Here is a 27937-nt window from a genome sequence, read left to right on the forward strand (position 1 = left end):
GTGCTCCGGTTTCCCCCACAGTCCAAAGACATGCAGGTTAGGTTAACTGGTGACTCTAAATTGACTGTAGGTGTGAATGTGAGTGTGAATGGTTGTCTGTGTCTATGTGTCAGCCCTGTGATGACCTGGTGACTTGTCCAGGGTGTACCCCGCCTTTCGCCCATAGTCAGCTGGGATGGGCTCTTGCGACCCTGTGGAAGGATAAAGCGGCTAGAGATAATGAGATGAGATAATGAAATGTTTCAACATTAAAAAAAAATATAAACAGCAGTAAGCCTATATAAATGAAACAAAGTTAATATTTGTTGTGAGATGACCCTTTAAAAAAAAAAAAGTAGTCTCCAGTACAATGAGTGCAGTTTTATAAGGAAATGAGCTGTAGGTTTTACTGAACATCTTGCAGAACCAGCTACAGTTTTTCTGGACACTTTGACTGTCACACTTGCTGCTTAATTTTGCAGCAAAACCCAATAGCCTTCATTTATGTTTTTTTTCTTTTTTAATCTGAAAAGTGGTCTCTTGGGTAATATGCTGACTTTTTTTTTTCTGTAACATTTTAATTTTGTGCTGGAAAATGAATGTCTGGAACTCTAAAATGTTTTTGTACTGACTCAATAACATAGTCATAAAATAGAAATCTCTAACAAAGTTTGGATGAAAAATAATAGGGTGCTGAAGATTTTTGCACACTACTGTACGTTGACAGTCCGGGCAAACAAAGTTTTATCACCAGGAGGTCTTGGATCTTGCAGAACTGCATGACGTGCTGCTGAAGCTGGTGGATGTGGTGGTGTTCAAAGCTTCTAACACCATTGAAGCTGATCAATTGCCAGTCGGAGTGGTTGACTGCGAGCATCTCCCAGAGTCCAGTGGGAATATTGCATGCTTTGAGGTTGGATTTCAGAACATCCTTATACCTCTGGTACTGCCCACCTTGTCTTCGATGGCCTTGTACTAGCTGTCTGTAAAATAGAGCCTTGGGTATACGGGTGTCATCTATTCTGACAAGATGCCCTGCCCAGCAGAGTTGCCTTTTGATCAGAAAACTTCTGTTCCTTCTGTCTTGCATCATTCAAGCACAAGTGTTTGGTATCCTGTCTCTCCATAAGATGCCACAGAGCTTACGAAGGTCTCGAAGGTGGAATTGGTGTAGCTGTTTAATGTGAAGATGATAGCAAGTCCAGCTTTCACTCCCATAAAGAAGCATTGGAAGTATGACTGTGCGATACACAATAATCTTTGTACTAAGGCGGATACCTCAATCTGACCAAAGCCTGTGCTCTAGTCTGCCAAAGGCAGATCTAGCTTTGCCAGTCCAAGCTATAATCTCATCAGTGCGAGCATTCTGAGGCCAAGTTTACATTAGACCGTATCTGTCTCGTTTTCTTCGCGGATGCACTGTCCGTTTACATTAAAACGCCGGGAAACGGGAATCCGCCAGGGTCCACGTATTCAATCTAGATCGTGTCTGGTCCGGTGCTGTGTAAACATTGAGAATACGCGGATACGCTGTGCTGAGCTCTAGCTGGCATCGTCATTGGACAACGTCACTGTGACATCCACCTTCCTGATTCGCTGGCGTTGGTCATGTGACGCGACTGCTGAAAAACGGTGCGGACTTCCGCCTTGTATCACCTTTCATTAAAGAGTATAAAAGTATGAAAATACTGTAAATACTGATGCAAATACTGCCCATTGTGTAGTTATGATTGTCTTTAGGCTTGCCATCCTTCCACTTGCAAGTGGTAAGTGACGCGCATGCCCGATATGCACTGGGATCACACACACAGCGGCTCAGTCCCGAATCACTGCTCGTGCGCTTCACTCACGCGCTCTGTGAGCTGCGCAGGGCTGGAGTGCGCACCCTCCAGAGGGCACTCGCTGTTCAGGGCGGAGTGATTTTGGAGCGCAGGATGCCTGCGGAGCCGAGCGTATCCGTGTATTGGCGTTGCTGTGTGCACGCTAATCGTTTTAAAAACGTTAATCTGATGATCCGCTGATACGGTCTAATGTAAACCCCACCTGAGACAGGAGCCCACCTGGGTAGCAGAATCTCTGTACTACTTTCAGATGATTGTCACCAACTGTTATGACTGGGTCTTAAGGCATATGGCCAGGTCTTGGTTGAACCATCACCTCAGTTTTCATGATACTGATGGTTAGGCCAAAGCATTTGGCTGCTCTGGTGAAGTCGTTCAAAATGCACTGCAGGTCCTCTTCAGCGTGGGCCATCAGCGCACAATCATCTGGGAAGAGGTGCTCTCTTATGAGCATTAGCATGACCCTGGTACTTGATTTAAGGCGGCAAAGACTGAACATGCTCCCATCCTTTCTGAATTGGATCATGATACCTCCATCACAGTTTTTGAAGGCATCATAGAGCATTGCTGAAAAAACGATACAAAATAGCAGTTGAGCCATAACACACCCTTGTTTAGTTCTGTTTGTCACCAGAAATATTTGTTTTTTCATTTTCTCGTATCTGTGCCTTCATGCCCTCATGGAAAGAATGGATAATCTTAATCACTTTGGATGGGTATCCAGTTTTCATAAGGATCTTCAAAAGACCCTTGTGACTGACTGAGTCAAATGCTTTGGTGTGGTCAATGAAAACCATGCACAGGTCAGGATTTTGTTCCCTGCATTTTTCTTGAACTTGTCTGGCTGCAAACATCATATCAGTCTTTCCCTGACCAAATCTAAAGCCACGCTGGCTTTCAGGGAAGGTTTTGTCAACTTACTGGATGAGGCAACTTTGATAGTTTTGGCTAAGATTTTGCCTGCAGTGCTAAGGCGGGATATGCCATGGTGATTATCACATATCTGCTGATCACCTTTGTTCTTGTAAAAATGTACAATCAAAGCACCTTTAAAGTCTTCTGGAACTTCTGCTGCTGTCCAAATCTGTTCGTAAAGTTGGGTTAGTTCTTCAGTGACCGTATCACCACCGTGTTTGAAAATCTCAGGAGGAATACTATCGTTGTCAGGTGCTTTACCACATGATAGCTGCTTTATAGCTTCAATAGCTTTCTCAACCTTGGGGATTGTATCAAGTTCTCGAATCAACAGACTTTTTGGGGTATTTCATCTATTGCATTGATGGAGATAGTTGATGGGCATTTGAGAAGATTGTTAGTGCTGCACCCATCGTTCTGTTATGATCGTTGGCTCTCTAATCTGCATTCTTCCTTTGAGGTCAAATAAATGAGTCGTCCCTCTTAATAATGGCCTATAAACAGCTTTTAGTACACTGAAGAACTTTTTTGTATCCTTGGCATCAACAGCTGCTTGTCGCTCATAAGAGCTATCAGACCACCATTTGTTTTTCATTTCTTAGAGCTTCTTTTGTGATTTTTTTTTTTTTTTTTTTTTTTGGTGTGTTTGTTTTTTTTTGTTTTGCTTTGTTGTATCTGTCTTTCTTTGACTGTGAGCCTTTATTTATGTTTTCAGTGTGGAGCCTGTGGAATTCGTTGAGCAGAGTCATCGTTTTCATCGAAACAGTCTTTATAGGTCCTTTTGACAAATCCAATTGAATCAGCTGAAGCTCAAAAGACTCTTGCATGTAGGTCTTCCCAGTGGTTGGTTACTGAAGCATAGTTCATGTTTGAGATGACAGTTAAAATGTTGGCCCTAAGGCTTTGGTGTGCTTCGGTAGTAGCCAGTTTGGCAGTTTCAAGCTTTTTGACTCATCGGTGTTGTTTGTTTAAATATGATGGAAGTCTTGCATCTCAGAAGAACATGATCACAAACGAGAGTCATTGCTCTAGCAGCATGTGTGAGCTTGTCATCATGCCAATCTCGCTGTCTTATTATGACACAGTCAGTTTAATGCCAATGGCCTGTTGCCATGTTATCTTGAAACTGAATTTCTTTTGAAACAGTATTGGTGATTACAAGCTGTTTCTTGGTGCAGAGAGTAAGCAAGAGGCTGCCATTTGTATTTTCTTTTCCCATCCCATTCTGACCTCTGACTTTGTGCCAAGCTACATAGTCAGTCCCCACACGGGCATTGAAGTCACCAAGTAGGAAAAGCTTATCAGAGTACAGGATGGATGTAATAAGTTGATTTAAGCTGTTCATAGAATTCTTCTTTTGACTCCTAGATAGCCCATGGTTGGTGTGTAGGCACTGATGATTGTAACATATCCCTCACTGACCTTTAAATACATTGTGAGCCTATTGCTGATTCCTTGAGGGAGTTTGTTGACCACCTGTATGTCTGTTGTGTATTGCAAAGCTGACTCCTGATTGTCTGGGTTCATTTACTGGATGGCTGCTCCAGAAGAATGTGTACCCAGAACCACTTTCTTCAAGTTGAGAGGTGTCCAGAAGACGAGTTTCACTCAGTGCTGTGATGTCTGTGGTATAGAGATCTTGCAGTCACGTGACTGGAAAGTACACAACCGGCATCTTGTCAGTCAAAAACACTGCTGAATGCTGCTGCACTCGTGTACAGAATGGATCAATTTCAACCGACGGACTACACGGCTCATTTTTCTAATGAACAGATAACTAGATATATGTCTAAAATAAACGATCTACAGATTTGTGACCCTTATGGCTTTCCGGACGGAGTTTTCACGACCGGATTTTGAACTGCCAGCGGAATACCCGGACGTGTATAATTACCTCATTAACTTTCCCTCGCTGTTCAGTGGTGAAGCACTGCATGCTTATAAATCTCTGGACAGTTATCTCTCGTCTCGTCTTCTTCCGCTTATCCGGGACCGGGTCGCGGAGGCAGCAGTCTAAGCATGGAAGCCCAAACTTCCCTTTCCCCAGACACCTCGGCCAGCTCCTTGGGAAGAACACCGAGGTGTTCCCAGGCCAGCCGAGAGACATAGTCCCTCCAGCGTGTCCTGGGTCTTCCCCGGGGCCTCCTCCCGGGGGGGACATGCCTGGAACACCTCCCCAGGGAGGCGTCCAGGAGGCATCCGAAAAAGATGCCCGAGCCACCTCAGCTGGTTCCTCTCGATGTGGAGGAGCAGCGGCTCTACTCCGAGCTCCTCCCGAGTGACTGTGCTTCTCACCCCATCTCTAAGGGAGCGCCCAGCCACCCTGCGAAGGAAACTCATTTCAGCCGCTTGTATCCGCGATCTTGTTCTTTCTGTCATTACCCAAAGCTCATGACCATAGGTGAGAGTCGGAACGTAGATCGACCGGTAAATTGAGAGCGTCGCCTTTTGGCTCAGCTCCTTCTTCACCACGACGGACCGGTAAAGCGACCGCATCACTGCGGAGGCTGCACCGATCCGCCTGTCGATCTCACACTCCATCCTTCCCTCACTCGTGAACAAGATCCCGAGATACTTAAACTCCTCCACTTGAGGCAGGACTTCTCCACCAACCTGGAGAGGGCAAGCCACCCTTTTCCGGTCGAGAACCATGGCCTCGGACTTGGAGGTGCTGATTCTCATCCCAGCCGCTTCACACTCGACTGCAAACCGCCCCAGTGCATGCTGAAGGTCCTGGTTTGAAGAAGCCAACAGGACAACATCATCCGCAAAAAGCAGAGATGAAATCCTGTGGTTCCCAAACAGGATTCCTTCCGGCCCCTGGCTGCGCCTAGAAATTCTGTCCATAAAAATTATGAACAGAACCGGTGACAAAGGGCAGCCCTGCCGGAGTCCAACATGCACTGGGAACAGGTCTGACTTACTGCCGGCAATGCGAACCAGACTCCTGCTCCGTTCGTACAGGGACCGGACAGCCCTTAGCAAAGAGCCCCGAACCCCATACTCCCGAAGCACCCCCCACAGAATACCACAGGGGACACGGTCGAATGCCTTCTCCAGATCCACAAAGCACATATGGACTGGTTGGGCAAACTCCCATGAACCCTCGAGCACCCTATGAAGGGTATAGAGCTGGTCCAGTGTTCCGCGACCAGGACGAAAACCGCATTGTTCCTCCTGGATCCGAGGTTCGACTATTGGTCGAATTCTCCTCTCCAGTACCCTGGAGTAAACTTTCCCTGGGAGGCTGAGAAGTGTGATTCCCCTATAATTGGAGCACACACTCTGGTCCCCTTTCTTAAAAAGAGGGACCACCACCCCAGTCTGCCACTCCAGAGGCACTGTCCCCGACCGCCACGCGATGTTGCAGAGGCGTGTCAACCAAGACAGCCCCACAACATCCAGAGACTTGAGATACTCAGGGCGGATCTCATCCACCCCCGGTGCCTTGCCACCGAGGAGCTTGCAAACCACCTCAGTGACTTCGGCTTGGGTAATGGATGAGTCCACCTCTGAGTCATCAGCCTCAGTCTCCTCAGTGGAAGACATGACTGTGGGATTGAGGAGATCCTCAAAGTATTCCTTCCACCGCCCGACAATGTCCCCAGTCGAGGTCAACAGCTCCCCACCCGCACTGTAAACAGTGTTGGCAGAGTACTGCTTCCCCCTCCTGAGGCGCCGGACGGTTTGCCAGAATTTCTTCGAGGCCGACCGATAGTCCTTCTCCATGGCCTCCCTGAACTCCTCCCAGTTCCGAGTTTTTGCCTCCGCAACTGCCCGAGCTGCAGCACGCCTGGCCTACCGATACCCGTCGGCTGCCTCAGGAGTCCCGGAGGTCAACATGGCCCGATAGGACTCCTTCAGCTTGACGGCATCCCTTACTTCCGGTGTCCACCACCGGGTTCGGGGATTGCCGCCACGACAGGCACCGGAGACCTTGCGGCCACAGCTCCGAACAGCTGCATCCACAATGGAGGTAGAGAACATGGTCCACTCAGACTCAATGTCCCCCGCCTCCCTCGGAAGCTGGGAAAAGCTCTCCTGGAGGTGGGAGTTTAAAGACCTCCCCAACAGAGTGCTCGGCCAGACGTTCCCAGCAGACCCTCACCATACGTTTGGGCCTGCCAGGTCTGTCCAGCTTCCTCCTCCGCCAGCGGATCCAACTCACCACCAGGTGGTGATCAGTTGACAGCTCAGCCCCTCTCTTCACCCGAGTGTCCAAGACATAGGGCCGGAGATCAGATGAAACGACTACAAAGTCGATCATCGACCTCCGACCTAAGGTGTCCTGGTGCCACGTGCACTTATGGACACCCCTATGCTCGAACATGGTGTTCGTTATGGACAAACCGTGACTAGCACAGAAGTCCAATAACAAAACACCACTCGGGTTCAGATCGGGGAGGCCGTTCCTCCCAACCACGCCCCTCCAGGTGTCACTGTCGTCGCCCACGTGAGCATTGAAGTCCCCCAGTAGCACAATGGAGTCCCCAGTCTGAGCACCCCTCAGTACCTCTCCCAGGGACTCCAAGAAGGCCGGATACTCTATACTGCTATTTGGCCTGTAGGCACAAACAACAGCAAGAGCCCTCTCCCCAATCCGAAGGCGCAGAGAGGCGACCCTCTCGTTCACTGGGGAGGTTAGCTGGGGAGCTATAAGCAAGCCCACACCAGCCCGCCGCCGCTCACCACGGGCGACTCCAGAGAAGTGGAAAGTCCAGCCCCTCTCAAGGAGCTGGGTTCCAGAGCCCAAGCTATGCGTGGAGGTGAGCCCGACTATCTCTAGCCGGTACCTCTCAACCTCCCGCACAAGCTCAGGCTCCTTCCCCCCCAGCGAAGTGACATTCCATGTCCCAACAGCCAGCCGCTGTGTCCGGGGATCAGGTCATCGAGGCCCCTGCCTTCGACTGCCACCCAATCCACATTGCACCAAACCCCTACTGCTACCTCTGTGGGTGGTGAACCCACAGGAGGTCGGGCCCACGTCACCTCTTCGGGCTGAGCCCGGCCGGGCCCCATGGGCAAAGGCCCGGCCACCAAGCGCTCGCATACGAGCCCCAACCCCGGGCCTGGCTCCAGGGTGGGGCCCCGGCTGCGTCCTACCGGGCGACGTCACGGTCCTGGATTTTTTCTCCATAGGGGGTTTTTGGTGAACTGCTCTTGGTCTGGCCTGTCACCTAGGACCTGTCTGCCTTGGGAAACCCTACCAGGGGCATAATGCCCCCGACAACATAGCTCCTAGGATCATTCAAGCACACAAACCCCTCCACCACAATAAGGTGGCAGTTCTAGGAGGGGTGGACAGTTATCTCTACAGAAATTCAGGATTTGTCAGCGACTCAGATGTGGCATCTTGTAAACAAGAATCCTCATTGGACGGGTAAGTCACTTAAGTATTGAGTGTAGCACTGATAGCACTGACCAGCCGATTATAGAATAGAATAAGGTAATTCCAGCTGTAATTCCAAATCGTCCGTCTTGTTTACATGGATCTGGCGTTGGAGAGGTAGAGGCTTGGCAGTGGAGATTTGAGTAGCTGTTTTCTGAGCTTAGTCAACAGGCCGGCTCTGCAACCTCGCTTTTGCTTCCGCTCCCGGTGCCGCCTCCTTCGCTTTGCTTCCGATAACAATCCACGGAGACCCCGCTGGTCTCGCTATCTCATCCGGAATGTTTTTTTCTTCTCGTCCGGAATGTTGTGCATGCGATGGAAGTCGCTACAAACCGTCATATTCTGCTGGAAACCAATGTCCAGTAAGTCCATACCGTTGTAGTGGATATTGAAGTCCAGTACAGACGAACAACACGCAAAAATACACACAAAAAACATAAAAACCGTGCACAGGTAGGGAGAGCTTGTAGCCGCAGCCGTTGTAGTAGAATTGTATATAGTAGGGTTTTCCAGAAGAAAAGGTAGAAGTAAAAGCAGAAGTAGAAGGCGGAATATGGCGTTTGACCGACAAGATGGCGTCTGTCACAATCTGGATCAGCTGTGACGTCACATGCAAGTGCTCCATTGGTGAAGTTCTTTGGCCATAATCACCATTCTTCGTTCTAGACTATTTGGGTTGTCCTAGAGAGTTCTTATGTTCCAGGCTGCAATAACATTTTTCTTATGTCTCATACTTCTGTTTTTTTGACCACATGATTGGATAACCAGTTCGCAGTGATTAGCAAACAGATCTGGATGGAATGGGCTTTAACAGTCTTTTTCTTGTCCTGTCCCTTTCCGGAGAAAGCAGTGCTCTCTTAAAATTGGGCTGCTTTGCCGCTTGGGCGGGATACAAATTGTGCCATCGTTCCAATTTGACTACAAAACGACCATCACACCCAAGTCGCCTGCGTGGTAGGATTGGTGACCTAAGGACTTCAGTAGTATCCTCCACCTGTCCCTGTCGCCACTTGTCCCTCGCCATTGGGCTTTCAGAGAGAAATGCCTGCACAGTAATAAAAGTATAATGGGGTTGTACAGGCCCACCACCCTTCTCTCTTCCTGTGGACACCATTGACTACAGGTATGTTTCCGCAACATGTAGATTATGGACACAGGCGCAGCAATTGACCAGGATCCACGGATACCATGAACTGTCCTCTCAGTTCATGTGTGTGTACTGAATGCAGCAGCTTGGTTTGGTTTGATTTTGCAGTTTTCCTTCTTCTAGCCTTTGGCTCTAGTAAGAGCCTCTCCTGCAAGGCAATGGAGGACTAGGCAAGGGCAGGGAAGTCCAGTTCCCTGAGGTCACAGACCTGTATACCTGCAAAAATGCCAATAGTGATTCACTGTTATAGTGCTACCAACTGGCAACAGGAAGAGAGGCTTATAAACTAAAAAGGGCTCACCCGATTCATACAATATTTGATCACCATAATGCCAAGATTTCCATGCTGCTAAATTGCAACAGAAAATATCACAAACATATCTCAAATGGTATTGCCATAGTGAGGCAATAAGTTAACGTGATTACACTCAAACAGGAAGTGTGGCATAATTTCAGTTTACATTGTGCATTATGGTGCAGATGTCACGTGTGTTAAGTGGTGGAACATAGTCTTGTACACGGACACCATTAGTGTGGGTTCAGGCTTGATAGCACTCGTTATGAGGCTCCAAATTTGGTAAGCATGTGGGTTTTCTTAAGACAGATAAGTTTTGCAGTCACATCCATTATCTTCACCCAACAAGAAGTTCCACTGTACATCGTGCAATGTGGCTCAAAGTTCACATGTATGCTCAATATGACATTCTAATATCCATGTGGCAGTACTGAAACAGACACCCTTGGTGCTTGGGCCTACTTATCACAGCTGACATCTATGTTTTATTTTGTTGTTCTTGGAACACACTAAAACAGGGAATCTTAGTGTTTTTAAAATGATGGCTCTTTTTTTGTTGGTTCTACTTGTTTCACAGTAGGAAGTGCAGAAATGAAATATTCATGAATCCAAATATGAAATGTCCACTGCATCTCATTTCAGCGTGGGCAGACTCAACCTCAATCTTTTGACTGTTGAAAATAAGTCACTTGGCTAACATCGCAACCAACCACTCACTCGCTTTCACTTCTTCCAGCTTATCATGCTTGTGTGTGGGGGTCGCTGCCATGTGGACCCTATTGATCCACATGCCATATGAATTGGAGCATAGTTTTACGCCGGATGCCCTTCCTGCCACAGTCCTTCCATTTCCGGGCTTGGGAAACAACCATTCACGCACACATTCACACCTGGACAGTTTGGAGTAGCCAGTTAACCTAACTGCATATTTTTGGACCATGGGGGGAACTGGAGCACCCGGAGGAAACCCATGCAGACATGGGGAGAACATGCAAACTCCACACAGAAAGGCCTCCGCCAGCCACTGGGCTCAAACCCAGAACTTTCTTGCTGTGAGGCGACAGTGCTAACCACACCGGCCACATCCCAGGCAGCCATTCACCCATGTAATTGAAATGCTAGCTAACATCATATTTTTAACAACTGAACTAATTTAAATTGTAGCACCTGAAAAAAAAAATCCTACTGATGTTTTTAGCTGTTATGTTACATCAACCTCTTGCTATTTTTAAAAAGCACATAGTGAGTCATATTACCAGAACATCCACCACTAATAGCAATCTTTAACCTACCCTCGTTTCTTAGCACTTGCTACCCAGTAATTGCAAACAAGCAAAAAAAAAAAAGAGAAATATGACCACTTTTTTTTTTTTTTTACAATATTTATCATTTTAAAGTCAAACCAAGTTTTGAACATTCACAAGTATTTTTTTTCCATTTGGAAAGGGAAAAAAGATTAAATGCTATGCTTAAATTTTAATTTGCTATGTTACATTTTTATGTTTCCTATGATTTTTTACCAAGTAATTATTTTGGCATTCATTTTTGTAGAGAAAGACCATAACTGAGGCTAAGGAGAAGAAACTGCGGGATAAATTACAGCTGCTGGAAGCCAAGATAGAAGAACTGGAAATTGAGAGTTCTGTGGCCAAGAAGTACTACTTTCACTTGACAAATGCTGTTTAATAATATCTTTTTATTAAATAGTCTTTTTCGTGTTGATTATAATGCATATTTGTATATGTGTGTCTCCAGAAATCCCTCATTTGCCGAGGAGCATACTCAACTTAGGAGACGTCTAACAGAGCTGCAGAGGAGACACAAGGAGTTTTGCCAGCTTTTGTTTGGAAACTATATGCCCTCTATGTCTCTACCCCACTCTCTGCTCATTGCAGGACCTGAATGCAACTTCTTAAACCTGCAGGTGAACTGAACTTTATGAAACATTGCCATAGGCAATATAGAAATACATACTTTATTGGCACTCCTTTATGAAAGCTTAAACATACAGTACTGTGCAAAAGTCTTTGGCACATGCAAAGAAATGCTGTAGACCAAAAATAGCTTAAAAATAATGAAATGTTTCAACATTAAAGAATATATTATAAACAGCAGTAAGCCATAATAAATGAAACAAAGTCAATATTTGGTGTGAGACGACCCTTTACTTAATTTAAAAAAAAAAAGTAGTCTCAGGTACGATGAATACAGTTCTATAAGGAAATGAGCTGTAGTTTTTACTGAGCATCTTACAGAACCAGCCACAGTTCTTCTGGACACTTTGTCACACTTGCTTCTTAATTTTGCAGCAAAACCCAGTAGCCTTCATTATGTTTTCTTTTTCAATCTGAAAAGTGGGCTCTTATGTAATATGCTGCTCAGATACAGTACATTTTTTTTTTTTTTTTTTTTTTTTTTTCTGTAACGTTTAATTTTGTGCTGGAAAATGAACGTTTGGACTCTAAAATATTTTTGTACTGACTTAATGTAGAAGTCATTAAAATAGAAATCCATAAAGTTTGTATGAAAAAAAAATAGAGTGCCTAAGATTTTTGCACACTACTGTATGTTGACGGTGATGTATGTTTATTTCTGTAATATCTCATCCCATCTCATTATCTGTAGCCACTTTATCCTTCTACAGGGTCGCAGGCAAGCTGGAGCCTATTCCAGCTGACTACGGGTGAAAGGCGGGGTACACCCTGGACAAGTCGCCAGGTCATCACAGGGCTGACACATAGACACAGACAACCATTCACACTCACATTCACACCTACGGTCAATTTAGAGTCACCAGTTAACCTAACCTGCATGTCTTTGGACTGTGGGGGAAACCGGAGCACCCGGAGGAAACCCACGCGGACACGGGGAGAACATGCAAACTCCGCACAGAAAGGCCCTCGCCAGCCACGGGGCTCGAACCCGGACCTTCTTGCTGTGAGGCAACAGTGCTAACCACTACACCACCGTGCCGCCCTTTCTGTAATATCTCAAAAAACAAACAAAAAAAACCCAGGCCATTCTGTGGCTGGGAAGTTATATAATTTGAGGGAATTCCCGAGCAAATATTGTGCATGAAATCGCTTGCTTCGTATAGTCAAGCAGACAGAGGAAGTCCATGTGCGTATGCGCAGGTTTGCCGCCTTTTTCTTCTTTTGGGTTTTACGGCAGCTGGCATCCACAGTGTTGCATTACTGCCATCTACAGGTTTGCCTTGACCGTGCACTGACAATTACATCATTCTGTCACTAAACGAACAGCTGGTCACACCGAGGTGCTCTCTGACCGCCAATATTTATTACTTTGGTCCTGCGTTTCCTTTCCTTCGCAACATAACGTCTTTTTCTTCTCACTTTCCGTTACTGTAGTCGGTCTTTCCAGTTTCATTCGCATCCTCCATTGTTCTCTCCTGTTTCAAGTTTGTATCAAATTTGTGAATGGGGAAAGCCCACCACGTGATGCATGATATGGTATCTTGTACTGCGTCATGGTGAAGCAGGAAAAAATAGCAGAGAATTTCGGGCCATGTGGCTCTAAATTCATTAATTGTTCAATTAAAAACAGAAACCTAATAAAATTGGAAGTCTGTGATTTGCATTCAGTAGCTTTCGGTCCACTAAACAAAAATAATTGGCTGTCTGGGAAAATTCTTTTTATGACATACACTTGAAAAATCTGAAAGGCAGTCTACCTTTAAGCATAGATTCAAATCCAGAGACGAAGCTTGCCAATACAAAACGCTGATTTTTATGTCCTACAGCCTTTTTCTGTGATGCTTTAGATACATGTTTAGGGCCATTGTCTTACTGCCAGATTATTCTACATCTTTAACATGATGCCAGCCTTCTGAAGAAGTGCTAAACCACCAGCATGATCAGTGCTTAATTGTATAAATTAATCCCCCCCCCTTTTTTTTTTCTTCACCAAGCATGCTCATAGTGTTGGCCATAAAGTTTGAATTTGGTCTCAGCTGACTGTTTGAGTTTCAGTTGTCTGTCCAGTGAAGCTATATAAAGTTCAGGGGCTGCATTTAAGGACCTAGTCAGAGGCAAGACTGGAGAGATTTTGCAGAATAAAATGCATTTAATTTGTGAAATGTATGTCGAGGTAAGTAGCTTCTTAGGTTGGTTTGAGTCATTTTGTACACTGCTTATTTTATACAATCATTTTTGACTTGTGTGGAGGTGAATGCAGTCAGAATAATCTTTGTGCACCAACTGGTCTTATTTCTGATCTCTCTCTTCTTCTTTCTTTTTTTTTTATTTCTTTCAGGAGGAGCAGCAACTGCAGCAATTATCAGGGTTGCAGAGGAGACTGGAGGAGCTGGAGAATAATCAGCAGCAACAGCTGCAAGAACTGACTGCTCCTCTGGATCGGAACAGGGAAAAAGACACTTAATACCTCAGGGCAACATGTCTGACCCCTCACCCTTTTTGGATTAGAGTCGATCATATTGTGCCAAGTTAATTGTGGGTCCATTTGCTGTTTTTTGTAACTTTTTCCATTCCTGTACGATTTCACAACATTAGTTAAAGTCTTCCATATCCTTGACCCTCCATGGCCCAAACAGTACTTTAGCTTTGATACTGATTGTGCAATGTCTGTTCGGCCTACGTGTAAGATAATGAAGGACTAGTCTTGAGTTATTGAAAAAGTTTTATTGTAGTTAGTTAAAGCTACCTGACAAGTTCAGAAATAGTTTTACCTACATTAAATCTGCACCCATGATTGATTTTTCACCTAGTTATAAATGTCATCAAAGGAGGTGACATGACAGTTTGTTCTCATAAACAGTTTCATCTTGTTAGCAACCAGTAATTAACTTGGATAATTTTGTCTTGCCTCCCACTATCAGACAAGAAGCAGCTATGTAACCTAAAGGATTGTAAAGATTGTGTACATTTAGGAAATCTCCTCTCATTCTCATTATCTCTAGCCGCTTTATCCTGTTCTACAGGGTCGCAGGCGAGCTGGAGCCTATCCCAGCTGACTACGGGCGAAAGGCGAGGTACACCCTGGACAAGTCGCCAGGTCATCACAGGGCTGACACATAGACACCGACAACCATTCACACTCTCATTCACACCTACGGTCAATTTAGAGTCACCAGTTAACCTAACCTGCATGTCTTTGGACTGTGGGGGAAACCGGAGCACCCGGAGGAAACCCACGCCGACACGGGGAGAACATGCAAACTCCACACAGAAAGGCCCTCGCCAGCCACGGGGCTCGAACCCGGACCTTCTTGCTGTGAGGCGACAGCGCTAACCACTACACCACCGTGCCGCCCCATTTAGGAAATGATAGTGTTTATTGGTGCTACTCTCCTATTTGTTTGATAAATATTATATGTATATATGAGCAACCAGACTGAACTTGAACAAAACAACTCAATTCAAGTGAATGAAAAAACAGAGAGGATTCACCACTTTGCATTTTCAAGACTGTTAATGAAGTATTGTTTACTTATGTTTTAGCAAAGGGGAAATGTACTAGTGATGGACCATGTCATGATAATTTAATGGAGAACATAAGAAGAGTTACTTACAGTTGGCTACACAGTCTGATTAAGAGAGGAAAAATACAGTTCAAGTACAATTAGTACTTTTGCAAGAGATGCAATTCGGTGATAAAGAATCTGGCAAATAAAGAAAATTCATCTTTTCAAATCAGGGCATAGGAGAGGAACAATGAGATCATTGTATAACTCATTGAATTAAGAATATGTATCTGGGGACTTCCGGTTGTGGTGCTGTGTTGAGCAGAGGTATATCGGAGCACCCGTGAAAATTTGGAGAATAAACTAACTAGATAGCCTGTATTGAACTCGTGAACAGTCACACTTTGTGTTCAAATGTAAGTACCAGCTTAAATGGCTCTGAAACTGTTGACAAAACCTCAGAAATCTATTATCTCAGAAATTAAACAGACACTCTGGTGTGAACCAGGACTAGCGGACTCAAATGCTAGCAATGAAGACTCGAATGTGATGGCTAACCCAAGCCAAATTCTTAATGCCATTCATACAACGAAAGAGGACTTCATATTGAGATTTGGTGGTCTATTACGTGCTATTCAGGGACTACAGGGGGAACTGAAGGCAGTGTCTGTGCGTGTTACAGAAGCAGAGACAGAATTCAGTGTTGTAGTCGAGTCACTAAACCTCAAGTCCAGCCTTGAGTCCACAGCGTTCAAGACAGAGTCAAGTCCAAGTCATTAAAAAAAAATTTCAAGTCGAGTCCAAGAACAAGACTCCAACCGCACCATTTGATGGTGGCTGTTTTAGCGCCATTAACATTAGTTTGCGCCTGAATATGACGTATGAACAGGTGAATGTGCATTCTCTTTGTCAGGGAGTGTGAAGTGTCAGAGATGGCTGGGAGATGGATGTAAGTGGAAAAGGTGTGTTTATTAATACAAGTGAAGACGGTAAACAATCCAGAACAGCAGGCAAAACAGTGAAACAGCCAATAGATTGAGCGAGGCACAAAAAGGCTATTGTAGACTTGGCAGACTCAAAGACTAGAAACAGGAAATCAGGGATCAGGAAACCAAACAAGGAAATAAGGCTCGGTAATGTGTCAGCAACGCAACTCAATACTTTGCAAATGAAGTGCGTTTTCACAGTTTTTATATAGGTGCGCTAATTGTGCCTTAATCCTGTTAAGGTGCACGTCATTTATGGTGCGTGCGAGAGTCCGCCTGGTGCACGCACTGTCTGGAGCGTGCCTGAGAGTCTATCTGATGCATGCGCCAAGGCATGCAGGTGTGACACGCTTGCACGAAATTGGTACAAAAATGTAGATATAAATATCTTATGCCAAATTATTATGGCATGTTATAAAAAATAAAGAAAAAATCTGACTCCTCGTCTCCAATTTACGAGTCCGAATCATCAGTGCTCAAGTCCAAGTCAAGTCACGAGTCCTTAAAATTAGGGCACGAGTCGGACTCGAGTACTACAGGCCTGACAGAATTGGCACCAATCAAGATGATATAGAATCACTGAAGGCTCCGACCAACACGATGAAGGTGGCCATTGAAAAGCTGTTTTTTTAAAATCGACGACTTGGAAAACCAGACCCGCTGCTAGAACCTTGGCCTGGTTGGCCTTCCAGAGAAGAAAGAAGGGACCAACATTTGTGCTTTTCTCGAAAAGTGGATTCCTGAAGTGCTTGGTGAACATAATTTCCCAGGGCCCTTGCTGATGGAGAGGGTGCATAGACTTGACGGACCCAGTGTTACTAGTACTAAGGATAGGGGTTGTTCTGGTGTGCACCCCAGAGTGGTAATCATGAAGTTCCTAAACTACAAGGACAAATCTTGGGTCATGAAAGCTGCAAGGAGCAAATACTCTTAATTTTTTTTCCTGATGTTTTTTCCCAACGTTTCTGCTGACCTGCTGAAGCAGAGGAAAGTTTTTGACTCTGAAGAAAGAACTGGTTTCCCTCCCTATCCCAGCTCTGCATTATGGAATAATTCATCCTGATAAACTTCTGGTAACTGTTAAGGGAAGACGGCACATCTTTAGCACTGCATCCTAAATGGAGGAATTTGTGCGCGAGTTGAAGGCTACAACTTTAAAGGTGAAAATTGTTGTTTTATTGAGACACAAACACTAATCAAGTCAAGTTTATTTGTATAGCGCTTTTAACAATAAAAATTGTCGCAAAGCAGCTTTACAGAATTTGAACGACTTAAAACATGAGCTAATTTTGTCCCCAATCTATCCCCAATGAGCAAGCCTGTGGCGATGGTGGCAAGGAAAAACTCCCTCAGATGACATGAGGAGGAACCAGACTCAAAAGGGAACCCATCCTCATTTGGGCAACAACAGACAGCATGACTATAACATTAACAGTTTTAACATGAATTCAGTTTCGTTGATGTTGTAACTCTTCATTGATGGAAACTTGAGTGCAAAACTGTTCATGACAACTGCAGTCCTAAAGTTAGCAAGTCAACTGTAGTCCTCAGCCATAAAAGCATTACTGTAAGAGTCCAGAGCATCCTCCAGGTGTAACCCTCAACTGTCCTCATGGGGCCGTCCTCCACAGGAGCGATGCGATAAAACTCCGACCAGACACAGGGCACCAGGATGGATCAAGCAGGTCCGAGGGGCAGAAGAGGCCAGCATCTCAATCCCAGGACCAACATGTAGCTCAGAGGGACAGATTGGGGGGGGGGGAGAAAACACAGGTTGTTAGGTATGCCCTAAAAATGACAAGTATTAAATCTGTGTGGTAGGCTCGCAGAGACGAGAGTCTTGACATCAGGCATAATACACAACAATGGCATGTTAATATGGTTAAAAAATATCATGACCTGCTCTGGCTGGATGCTTGATTGGGTGATGGGAGCACACTCCTCAGCAATGATGGGATGCAGATGGGACCCTTAGGGCTGGCCAAGACAATTCAGTTACATTTCACTGGGTCTGGGACATGCGACAGAATGTCTGACGGCCGATTCCCTGCAGGCTACGATAGCCAGTCAAGGTCTCCACCCTCTCCACCAAAAGGTTTCCTGTTGACTCCATGTAACTCAGAGGGACAGATTTGGGGGGGGGAGAGGGAAAGAAAACACGGGTTGTTAGGTATGCCCAATGTCACCTGAATAAGTAGGAACAGTATACATATTGCACTGAGTACAAGCAGGGACTCCGGCAACTAACTATGACAGCATAACTAAAAGGGGCAAGCCAGAAGGTAACACAGGCATGAGGGAGCCCCGGGACATAAAGCAGCCAGCCACTACACCGTGAACAAACTCGAGTGGGGACTGACAGCATCCATACATCACAGTTTACCAAAACACTCTGTCTGAGGACCCTCCAGATCTACACCTTTACCTCATAAACACCATTAACAAAAGGCTTGACTAAACAGATATGTTTCAGCCTAGACTTAAATGCTGAGACTGTGTCTGATTCCCGAACATTACTTGGAAGGCTGTTCCATAACTGTGGAGCTTTGTAAGAAAAGGCTCTGCCCCTGATGTAGCCTTCACTATACGAGGTACCAGCAGATAGCCTGCACCTTTTGATCTAAGTAGGCGTGGCGGGTCATAGAGGAGGAGAAGTTCACTCAGGTACTGTGGTGCGAGACCATTTATTGCTTCAAAGGTCAATAGTAGTATTTTATAATCAATACGAAATTTGGTTGGGAGCCAATGCAGTGTGGATAAGACAGGCATGATGTGGTCATATTTTCTAGTTCTAGTAAGGACTCTTGCTGCTGTATTTTGAACTAACTGAAGCTTGTTTATGCACTTATTGGAACATCCAGACAGTAAGGCATTACAATAATCCAACCTGGAGGTAACGAAAGCATGGACTAGTTTTTCCGCGTCATGTAATGACATTAAATTTCTTATCTTAGCAATATTTCTGAGATGAAAGAAAGCTATCCAGGTGATGTTATCAATGTGAGTTTCGTATGAAAGACTGGGGTCAATAATCACTCCGAGGTCTTTTACTGCTGCATGTGAAGAAACAAAGGCCATCCAGAGTCACTGTGTAATCAGAAAACTTACTTCTAGCTGTATGTGGTCCTAGTACAAGTACTTCAGTCTTGTCAGAGTTAAGCAGAAGGTAATTAATAAGCATCCAGTGTCTAATGTCCTTAACACATTCCTCAATTCTATTAAGCTGGTGTCTCTCATCAGGTTTTGCAGAAACATACAACTGTGTGTAATCAGCATTACAGTGGAAACTAATACAATGTTTACGAATAATATCACCCAGAGGTAACATGTATAGAGAAAAAAAGCAGTGGACCCAAGACAGAACCTTGTGGAACACCAAACTTTACCTCAGTACGTCTAGAAATATCACCATTTATATCAACATACTGATAACGATCAGTTAAATAAGACCTGAGCCAGGAGAGGGCCGTTCCCTTAACTCCCACAACATTTTCTAGTCTGTCCAGAAGAATGGAATGATCAATGGTATCAAATGCTGCACTAAGGTCAAGCAACACAAGTAGCGAGACACAGCCCTGATCAGACGCCAACAGTAGGTCGTTTACTACTTTAACCAAAGCTGTCTCTGTGCTATGATGAGGTCTAAATCCTGACTGATACATTTCATGGATGTTATTCCTATGTAAATAGCATAACTGCTGTGCCACAGCTTTTTCAAGGATCTTGGAGATAAAGGGGAGGTTTGATATTGGCCGATAATTGGACAGCTGACAGGGATCAAGGTCAGGTTTTTTAATCAGGGGTTTGATAACTGCTAGTTTAAAGGATTTGGGTACATAGCCAATCATAAGAGAAGAATTTATTATTTTTAGAAGCAGTTCAATTACTTCAGGTATTATCTGTTTGAATAGATGTGTAGGTAAGGGATCTAGTACGCAAGTTGAGGCTTTTGATGCCAAGATTAATGAAAGTAATTCAGTTTCTTTAAGGGGAGTAAAACATTCTAACTGATGATCTGATACAGTTATATAGTTAAATCCAAGGTCACTTGTTGTTGTTTGAATTTTTTGTCGGATATTCTCAATTTTGTCATTAAAAAAATTCATGAAGTCGTTGCTACTACATACTGCAGGTGTGCATGTGTCTATAGTGGACTTATTCCTGGTTAATTTTGCTACAGTATTAAATAGGAATCTAGGATTATTTTTGTTATCTTCTATTAGGGAGGAGAGATATGTTGATCTCGCAGCACTAAGAGTTTTTCTATACTTCAGGAAACTCTCCTTCCAAGCTAATTTGAACACTACCAATTTTGTTTGACGCCATTTACGTTCCAATTTTCGAGTGGTCTGTTTTAATGTGCGAGTGTCATCATTATACCAGGGTGCTAATTTTTTGTCTCTGACCATTTTTCCTTTTTAGAGGAGCTACATTATCTAAGGTATGGCGGAATGTTGACTCCTAAGCATTCAGTTGCCTGATCAAGTTCTGCAGGGGCTGACAGTGACCCAATCAAAGTTGATAACTCTGGGAGATCATTTATAAAGCTCTGTGCAGTAGTTGACGTGAATGTACGTTTAATACAGTAGCGTGGTGAGGTGCATATATTATTACTCAGACATAGTTTGAATGAGATGAGATAATGATCTGAGATAACTTCAGACTGTGGAAGTATGACTATATTGTCTACGTTTAACCTGAATGTTAGTATTAGATCAAGGGTGTGACCACCATTATGGGTCAGTCCTATGACATTCTGATTAATCCCTACTGAATCTAAAATGGACACAAACACTGCTTTCAAAGAGTCTTCTGGGTTATCGAAGTGAATATTAAAATCTCCGACAACTAAAGCTTTGTCTAAGGAAATAACCAGATCTGAGAGAAAATCTGCAAATGACGCGGTACGCGGTGGTCCGGATCACCGTATTTTCCATACAAAACGAGGGCATTAATTAATTATTTTTCCTGGATTGTGGTCCGGTTCACCGTATGCTGTATTATATTACGATATAAATAAAAACTTACCAAAATCATACTGTGTTTGTCATTTAATACGAGTTTTTTTACAAAGTCGTACATCATTTGTTATTTTTTCTCAAACCGGAAGAGAAATGCATGCGTAAAACACACGCGCAATAAAAGATACCAGTTCTAACGCATGTAAAAAAGCGGGAGCTGCCACGAGGGAAGTGAAAAATAATTTTACCCACTTCACAGTAAGACTTTATATTTGTCTTCTGAACTTGGTGGTCCGGACCACACCTGAAAACGGCGTGGTCCGGACCACAACGGTAGTCCGGACCACCGCGTACCGCGTCAAATTCAGAAAGAAACTCGGAATATGGCCCCCAGGGGCCTGTAAATAATAAGCAATGGAATTAACTGGGTAGACTTATTTTTTGAGGCTACATACATTATATGAGTATGAAGAACTTCAAATGTATTAAATTTATAACCAGGTTTTTGTGTTACACCTAGATAATCATTATAAATAACCGCAATGCCTCCTCCTCTGCCAGTTTGACGAGGCTGGTGTATATAACCTGTATCCAGGAGGACTCGCTTCATTTAATGTTATATATTCATTTGGCTTAATCCATGTTTCAGTTAAACAAAGTACGTTAAACTCCTGATCAGTAATGAGTTCATTAACCATTAGCGCTTTAGATGTAAGAGATCTAATATTTAATAGCCCCACCTTTAGATCAAAGGTGCTAGCAGCAGCTGTACAGTCAGTATGGTCTAATTTTATATTGATTAGGTTACTGGAGCGCAAACTCTGAATATTTCTACCTTTTTGTTGCGCTCGGGGAACAGACATAGTCTCGATGTAGTGGACCCTGAGTGACGACTCTGCAGCTAGCAGACAGTCGGTTTAGCCTGTTTGTCTGCTCCCTGGCCTTGGCTCTGGATTGTCAGGAATTAACTAGGCCTGTTTTGAGACTATGACCTATGCTGCAGGAAATGAGAGCAGCACCTTCCCGAGTGGGATGGATACCGTCCCGCCCTAACAGGCCAGCAGTGCCCTCAAAATTAGCCCAATTATCTATAAAGCCCACACTGTTTTCAGAGCACCACCTGGACAGCCAGCAGTTCAGCGACCATAACCTGCTGTAAGCTACATCGCCACGCCGCATTGGGATGGGGCCAGAGCATACTACAGCATCAGACATCGCCTTCACTAATTTAAACACCTCTACAAAGTTACTCTTAGTAACCTCAGACTGATGAAGGCATATATCATTAGCTCCTGCATGGATAACTATCTTTGAGAACCTGTGCTTGCCTAGGACCCTAAGATTACCTGCTATGTCCGGCGCCCTGGCTCCCGGTATACAGCTGACTAAAGCTGCTGGTGCCCCTAAAGGCTGAGCTAATTTCACGTGCCGTATGATAGAGTCCTCTATAACCAGAGCTCTTTCAGGTTTCTCAGCGGGTGCATCACTAAGGAGAGCAAACCTGTTCGACACGTGATGAGGAGAGGAGTGGTGCTCCATGAAACTAATTAATATGAAAGGTCTCTGCAAGTCTCTTGGAGTATGTCTCTATTAGTTTAGCACATCTAGCCACTGGGATTTTTGCCCATTCCTCAAGGCAAAACTGCTCCAACTCCTTCAAGTTAGATGGGTTGCATTGGCGTACAGCAATCTTCAAGTTTTGCCACAGATTCTCAATTGGATTGAGGTCCGGGCTTTGACCTAGGCGATTCCAAGACATTAAAATGTTTCCTTTTAAACCACTCCAGTGTAGCTTTAGCAGTATTTTTAGGGTCATTGTCTTGCTGGAATGTGAACCTTTGTCCCAGTCTCAAACCTCTGGCTGACTCAAACAAGTTTTCCTCCAGAATTGCCCTGGATCTAGTGCCATCCATCTTTCCTTCAGTCCTGACCAGCTTTCCTGTCTCTGCAGATGAAAAACATGGCCACAGCATGATGCTGCCACCACCACCATGCTTCACTGTAGGAATGGTGTTCTCAGGGTGATAGGAAGTGTTGGGTTTGTGCCACATGTGGCATTTCCCATGATCGCCAAACAGTTCAGTTTTAGTCTCATCTGACCAGAGAATTATCTTCCATGTGTTTGGGGAGTCTGTCACATGCTGTGGGGCAAACTCCAAACATTGTTTTCTTTTATTTATTTTCCTTTAAGCAATTACTTTTTTCTGGCCACGCTTCCATAAAGCCCCGCTCTGTGGAATGTATGGCTTAAAGTGGTCCTATGGACAGATACTCCCATCTCTGCTCTGAATCTTTACAGCTCCTTCAGTGTTATCTTTGGTGTCTTTGTTGCATCTCTGATTAATGCCCTCCTTGCCCGGTCTGTGAGTTTTGGTGGGCAGCCTTCTCTTGTCAGGTTTGTATTGGTGCCATATTCTTTCCATTTTGCTCTAATGGATTTAATGGTGCTCCGTGGGATATTCAAAGTTTGGGGTTATTTGTTTATAACCCAACCCTGATCTATGCTTCTCCACAACTTTGTCTCTGATGTGTTTGCAGTGCTGCTTGGTTTTCATGTTGCTTGCTTAGTAGTGTTGCAGAGTCAGGGTCCTTCCAGAACAGGTTGATTTTATACAGACCTCGTGTGACCGATCATGTGACACTTTGATTGCACACAGATGGATCTTAATCACCTAATTATGTGACTTATAAAGTTAATTGTTTGGACCAACACTTATTTAGGGGCCTCATACGAAAGACGGTGAATACCTATGCACACTCCAGATTTCTGTTTTTTCATCTTACTTATTGTTTGGGTCGCAATAAAAAAAAAACAATTTGCACCTTTAAAGTGGTAGGCATGTTGTGGAAATCAAATAGTGCAAAAATACATTTTAATTCCAGCTTGTAATGTGAGATGACAAACACCAAGGGGGATGAATACTTTTGCAAGACACTGTAGTGGTATATGAGTTTAGCTGTGCAGGAAAATTCAAATCACTTGCTGCGATAGTAGAGCGGTAGCAGGACTCCATATTTTGAGGAATGTGTGTCCTTGAAGTCTCAGAGTACGTTATCTTTTCTATCTGGAAAATTCCCCATATCTTCTCAATCCATAGATCATGTGTTGGGGAGGGATCTGGTTTCAACCACTTAATTGTAATGCATTTGATTGCTGCTGTTAATAGTATTTGCAGCAGGTATTTTATTTTATTTTATTTCTTTGCTCTACTCTCAAAGCCTGCTGGGGAGATAGGCCTAGTCATGCCACCTTTGGATCTCTTGTGAGGTTCCGATGAAATATTTCCCTAAGTGTCTCAAACGCCTCTTTCCAAAATTTACTCAGTTTCAGGCATGCCCAAAATATGAGAGTATGGTTGCCAGTTTGTGAGCCACATTTTCTCCAACACATGTTGGTGTGCTGGGCCCATTTTTGCCAAACTTTCTGGTGTTCAGAAGAATATCATCAATACTTTCCATTTAAATTTCCTCCGAGAATTTGAGTTGGTTACAGCATGCGCATCATCACACATTTCTTCCCACTCCTCCTGTGGTATGTTTAGATTTATTTCAGTTTCCCATCTTCTTTTTACTTGAAGTGTAGTGTTAGGAGCAGTATCCAGGCATATCTGGTATAGGTGACCTATTACTTTTTGCCTTCTGTTTTCAGTTTGGACTTTAATTAAGAACTTCTCAATTGGAACAGGCTCCAAAATTCAATTCCACTCCTTATGCTTTGTTAGAAACTTCTCAGTTGTAGATAATGGAAAAAGTCTGTATTGGGGAGTACAAATTCTTTTAATTGTTCAAAGGCTTTAAAGATACCATCCTTATGAAGTTGGTGTAATCTAATCAATCTGTGCTCTGCCCATTTTCTGAAGTTTGTTAGTCTGAGAGGAAATGATGTTTGAAATATATCCAATCTGAGATAATGCAGATATTGTTTTAGGTAATTCAAGTGATGCTTTCATTTTCCTCCAGATTTTTAATGTGACTTTGGTCCATTCACCCATCTGAGTTTTCTCAAGGGAGAAGTCCAGAAAAGGCAAAGTCATAATGGGCTTTACACAAACTTTTTTTTCTTTGTCTAATCATTGCGTTGTTGATGTAGAGTTTTCTTCTCTGTCCATGTTTGTGGTAAATGTTTTCTTCGTCTATCTAATGGTAAAGATGATGAATCACTCGGTTTCGTTCATTTTAGATACCGTTTAGCTACCGTTTATTAACATATCTACAAGGCACCAGCAGGTACTCATGTGCACGGCACAACGTTGCCCACGCAAATGAAAAACACATAAAAACTCACTTCCCATAGATTGCACACAGGTCAAAATAAGAGTCCCTGGTGAGACATTGCACATGTTGCAGAGTCAAAACATCACACATTCACACATGGTAGGAAACCATTAATAACAAAAATTAACACAAATAATATTTGTATGAGAACATAACTCAACACCCCCACTTGTTCTCATCTTCACAAACCATACACAACCATTATCAAGTATATCTAATTTCCAAACAGGAAATTTTTAAACTGCAGGATTCTAACTTTTGGTACAGATTTAGTGAGTATGTCTGCAACCATGTTTTCTGTTGGACAGTATTTAATAGTTATTCTTCCTGCTCTAAGTACATCACGAATGAAATGGTATTTCACATCAATGTGCTTGCACCTTGACCTATGTACTGGATTTTTACTCAGTGCTATGGCTCCCTGATTGTCACCATAAATTGTTGTACAATTGTAAACATTTGAGTCCAAATCATTTAATAACTGCATTAGGCTGCTGGGCCATAGAAGGTTCACGCTGCATGCTGCACGCTACACGCTACACGTTCACGTGAAGAACCGGACCCTGGGCCATTAAACTTCATGCTTGGATGTTCACTTGTTGCGTCTGTTCTACTTTGACCGAGTAATACAACAATAACCAACAATATGGACTCTTCGGATGACGACGATTGCCTCATTCTGCTTTTACTGAGACAGAGGAAGAGAAAAAGGAACAGAATTTGGAGCCGAGAACACTTCCTTCTGAGAGAAACCCGTGGTGAATTTCACCGAACATTCTATAATCTGCTTGACAATCCCGATGAAGAACTATTTTTCAATTATACCATTCAATTATATTTTTTCTGAAGTTTTCCCCTGAAAGCATAGAGTTATCTCCCTAGACCCGTTCTGATTGGCTGGCGCGGCGGTGACCGCATGCATTGACTGGAATTTCCATCTTCACGCCTAGAAAAAAGTGTGCATGTTCATTTCACGCTTCACGCGTGAAGTGTGCAGCGTGCAGCGTGCAACGTGAACGCCGTTCTATGGCCCAGAGCAAGTCATGCTACGTTTGTCCACTTTTCTTTACACGCGTGTAGCGTGTAGTGTGCAGCATGCAGCGTGCAGCGTGAACCTTCTATGGCCCAGCTGCCTTAGGTAGATGCTTTCCTGAGTTGTTTGCTAAGCCAATATACTCAGCTTCGAAGTTGACAGTGCTACTGTGGGTTGTTTCTTAGACTTCCAAGATATTGCAGGGCCTTGTTTTGTCAGACTGAAACAGTAACCTGTGGTACTACATCTGTCCTCTACAGAGGATGCCCAATCCGAATCACTGAATGCTGACAGACTCAAGTGTTCATCTGTTTTCTTGAAACATAGTTCGTAGTGAGAAGTACCCTTCAAGTATCTTAAAACATGTTTGGCTGCCACCAAGTCTTGTACTTTAGGTTTTGCTAAGGATTATGACAGTTTACTGACAATCCAACTGATGTCAGGTCTGGTGCAAGTCATAGATCAAGCTTCCAACAATTTCTCTGTAATCTTTGGGATTTTCTATTTCAGTGTTGTTTTCTTCTACATTTCTGTTACATTCCATTTTCAACTCATTTGGTGTAGCTCTAGGTTTACAGTCGGACATTCCGAACCTCTCAAGCATTTTGATTATATATTTTTCTTGACTCATTTTGATTTCTCCTTCTTTTTGCTAAAACTGGATGCCCAAAAAGTATATTTGTCCTAAGTCTTTCATATTAAATTGAGACTTCATTGTTTCCTTGAACCTGTTTAGCTGATCCTCACTACTTGCTGCAATGATCAAGTCGTCTACCCAGATGATTACTATGATTGTCATTTTCAATCTGTTTCCTGTATACACAGTGATCTACCCGATTTCTCTCAAAGTTGTTTTGTTCCAAATGATCGTTTAAAAGTTTGCACCAATTTCTTCCAGATTGTTTGAGGCCATAGAGGGATTTTTTCAACTTGTACACTAGTTTCCCTCCTGTTTCTGTTGCCTCTTCGAAACCCTCTGGTTGATCTAAATAGATCTCTTCTTCAATGGGGGCATGCAAGTATGCCACATCCACTTCACATCCATCTGATGTACAGAAAAGTCATTCTGTGCCGCTATCTGCATCAGTGCTCGCACTGAAGTGAGATTTGCTGTAGGAGCAAATGTCTCATGGTAATCTATTCCTTCTGTTTGTTTGTATCCTTTAGCAACATATCTAGCTTTGAAAATTTTTCCTGTGTCTGCATTTTCTTTCAAAGCATAGACCCATCTTCCCCCCCACTGTGTTTCTATCCTTTGGCAAAGTCACCAATTCAAATGTGTCGTTTTCTTTAAGTGAAGCCATTTCTTCCTTCATAGCCTGTTCCTACATAGAAGCTTCAGGTGACATGATGGCATCTCTATATGTTTGGGGAATCCCGAACACTGCCCTGTAACAAGAATCAACATTTGCATTGGTTGTCTTATCTTTGGAGACTGTTACGTAATCTTGTAAGTATTTTGGGGGTCTCTTTTTCCCTTTCTGAATGGTATTGTTTTTGGTTGATTGTTGTTGGTGTCCCTGCAAAGTTTCCATCAATCTCTTCAACTTCGGTTTCTGTGGTGTCATCATCTTTTGATTCATCTTTGTTGTCTGTGTTTGTGGTCTCACAATTTGCATCTATGTCCTGGTTCTCACTTTGTGATTTGTCATTTCTGCTCTCACCATCACGGATCC

General features: G+C 43.7%; 1 protein-coding gene across 1 annotated transcript in view; it reads left to right on the plus strand.

Moving 5' to 3' along the window:
* Positions 1–15392, plus strand: part of cep83 (centrosomal protein 83) — a 56699-nt gene extending 41307 nt beyond the window's left edge. Inside the window, exons 14-16 of the mRNA XM_060914270.1 lie at positions 11118–11221; positions 11322–11490; positions 13839–15392. Coding sequence (XP_060770253.1) covers positions 11118–11221; positions 11322–11490; positions 13839–13964 — 399 coding nt within the window. The 3' untranslated portion in view covers positions 13965–15392. The remainder of the gene's footprint in view (positions 1–11117; positions 11222–11321; positions 11491–13838) is intronic.
* Positions 15393–27937: the final 12545 nt, after the last annotated feature.

Source organism: Neoarius graeffei, chromosome 2 (genome assembly GCF_027579695.1).
Source record: "Neoarius graeffei isolate fNeoGra1 chromosome 2, fNeoGra1.pri, whole genome shotgun sequence".
NCBI lineage: Eukaryota > Metazoa > Chordata > Actinopteri > Siluriformes > Ariidae > Neoarius > Neoarius graeffei.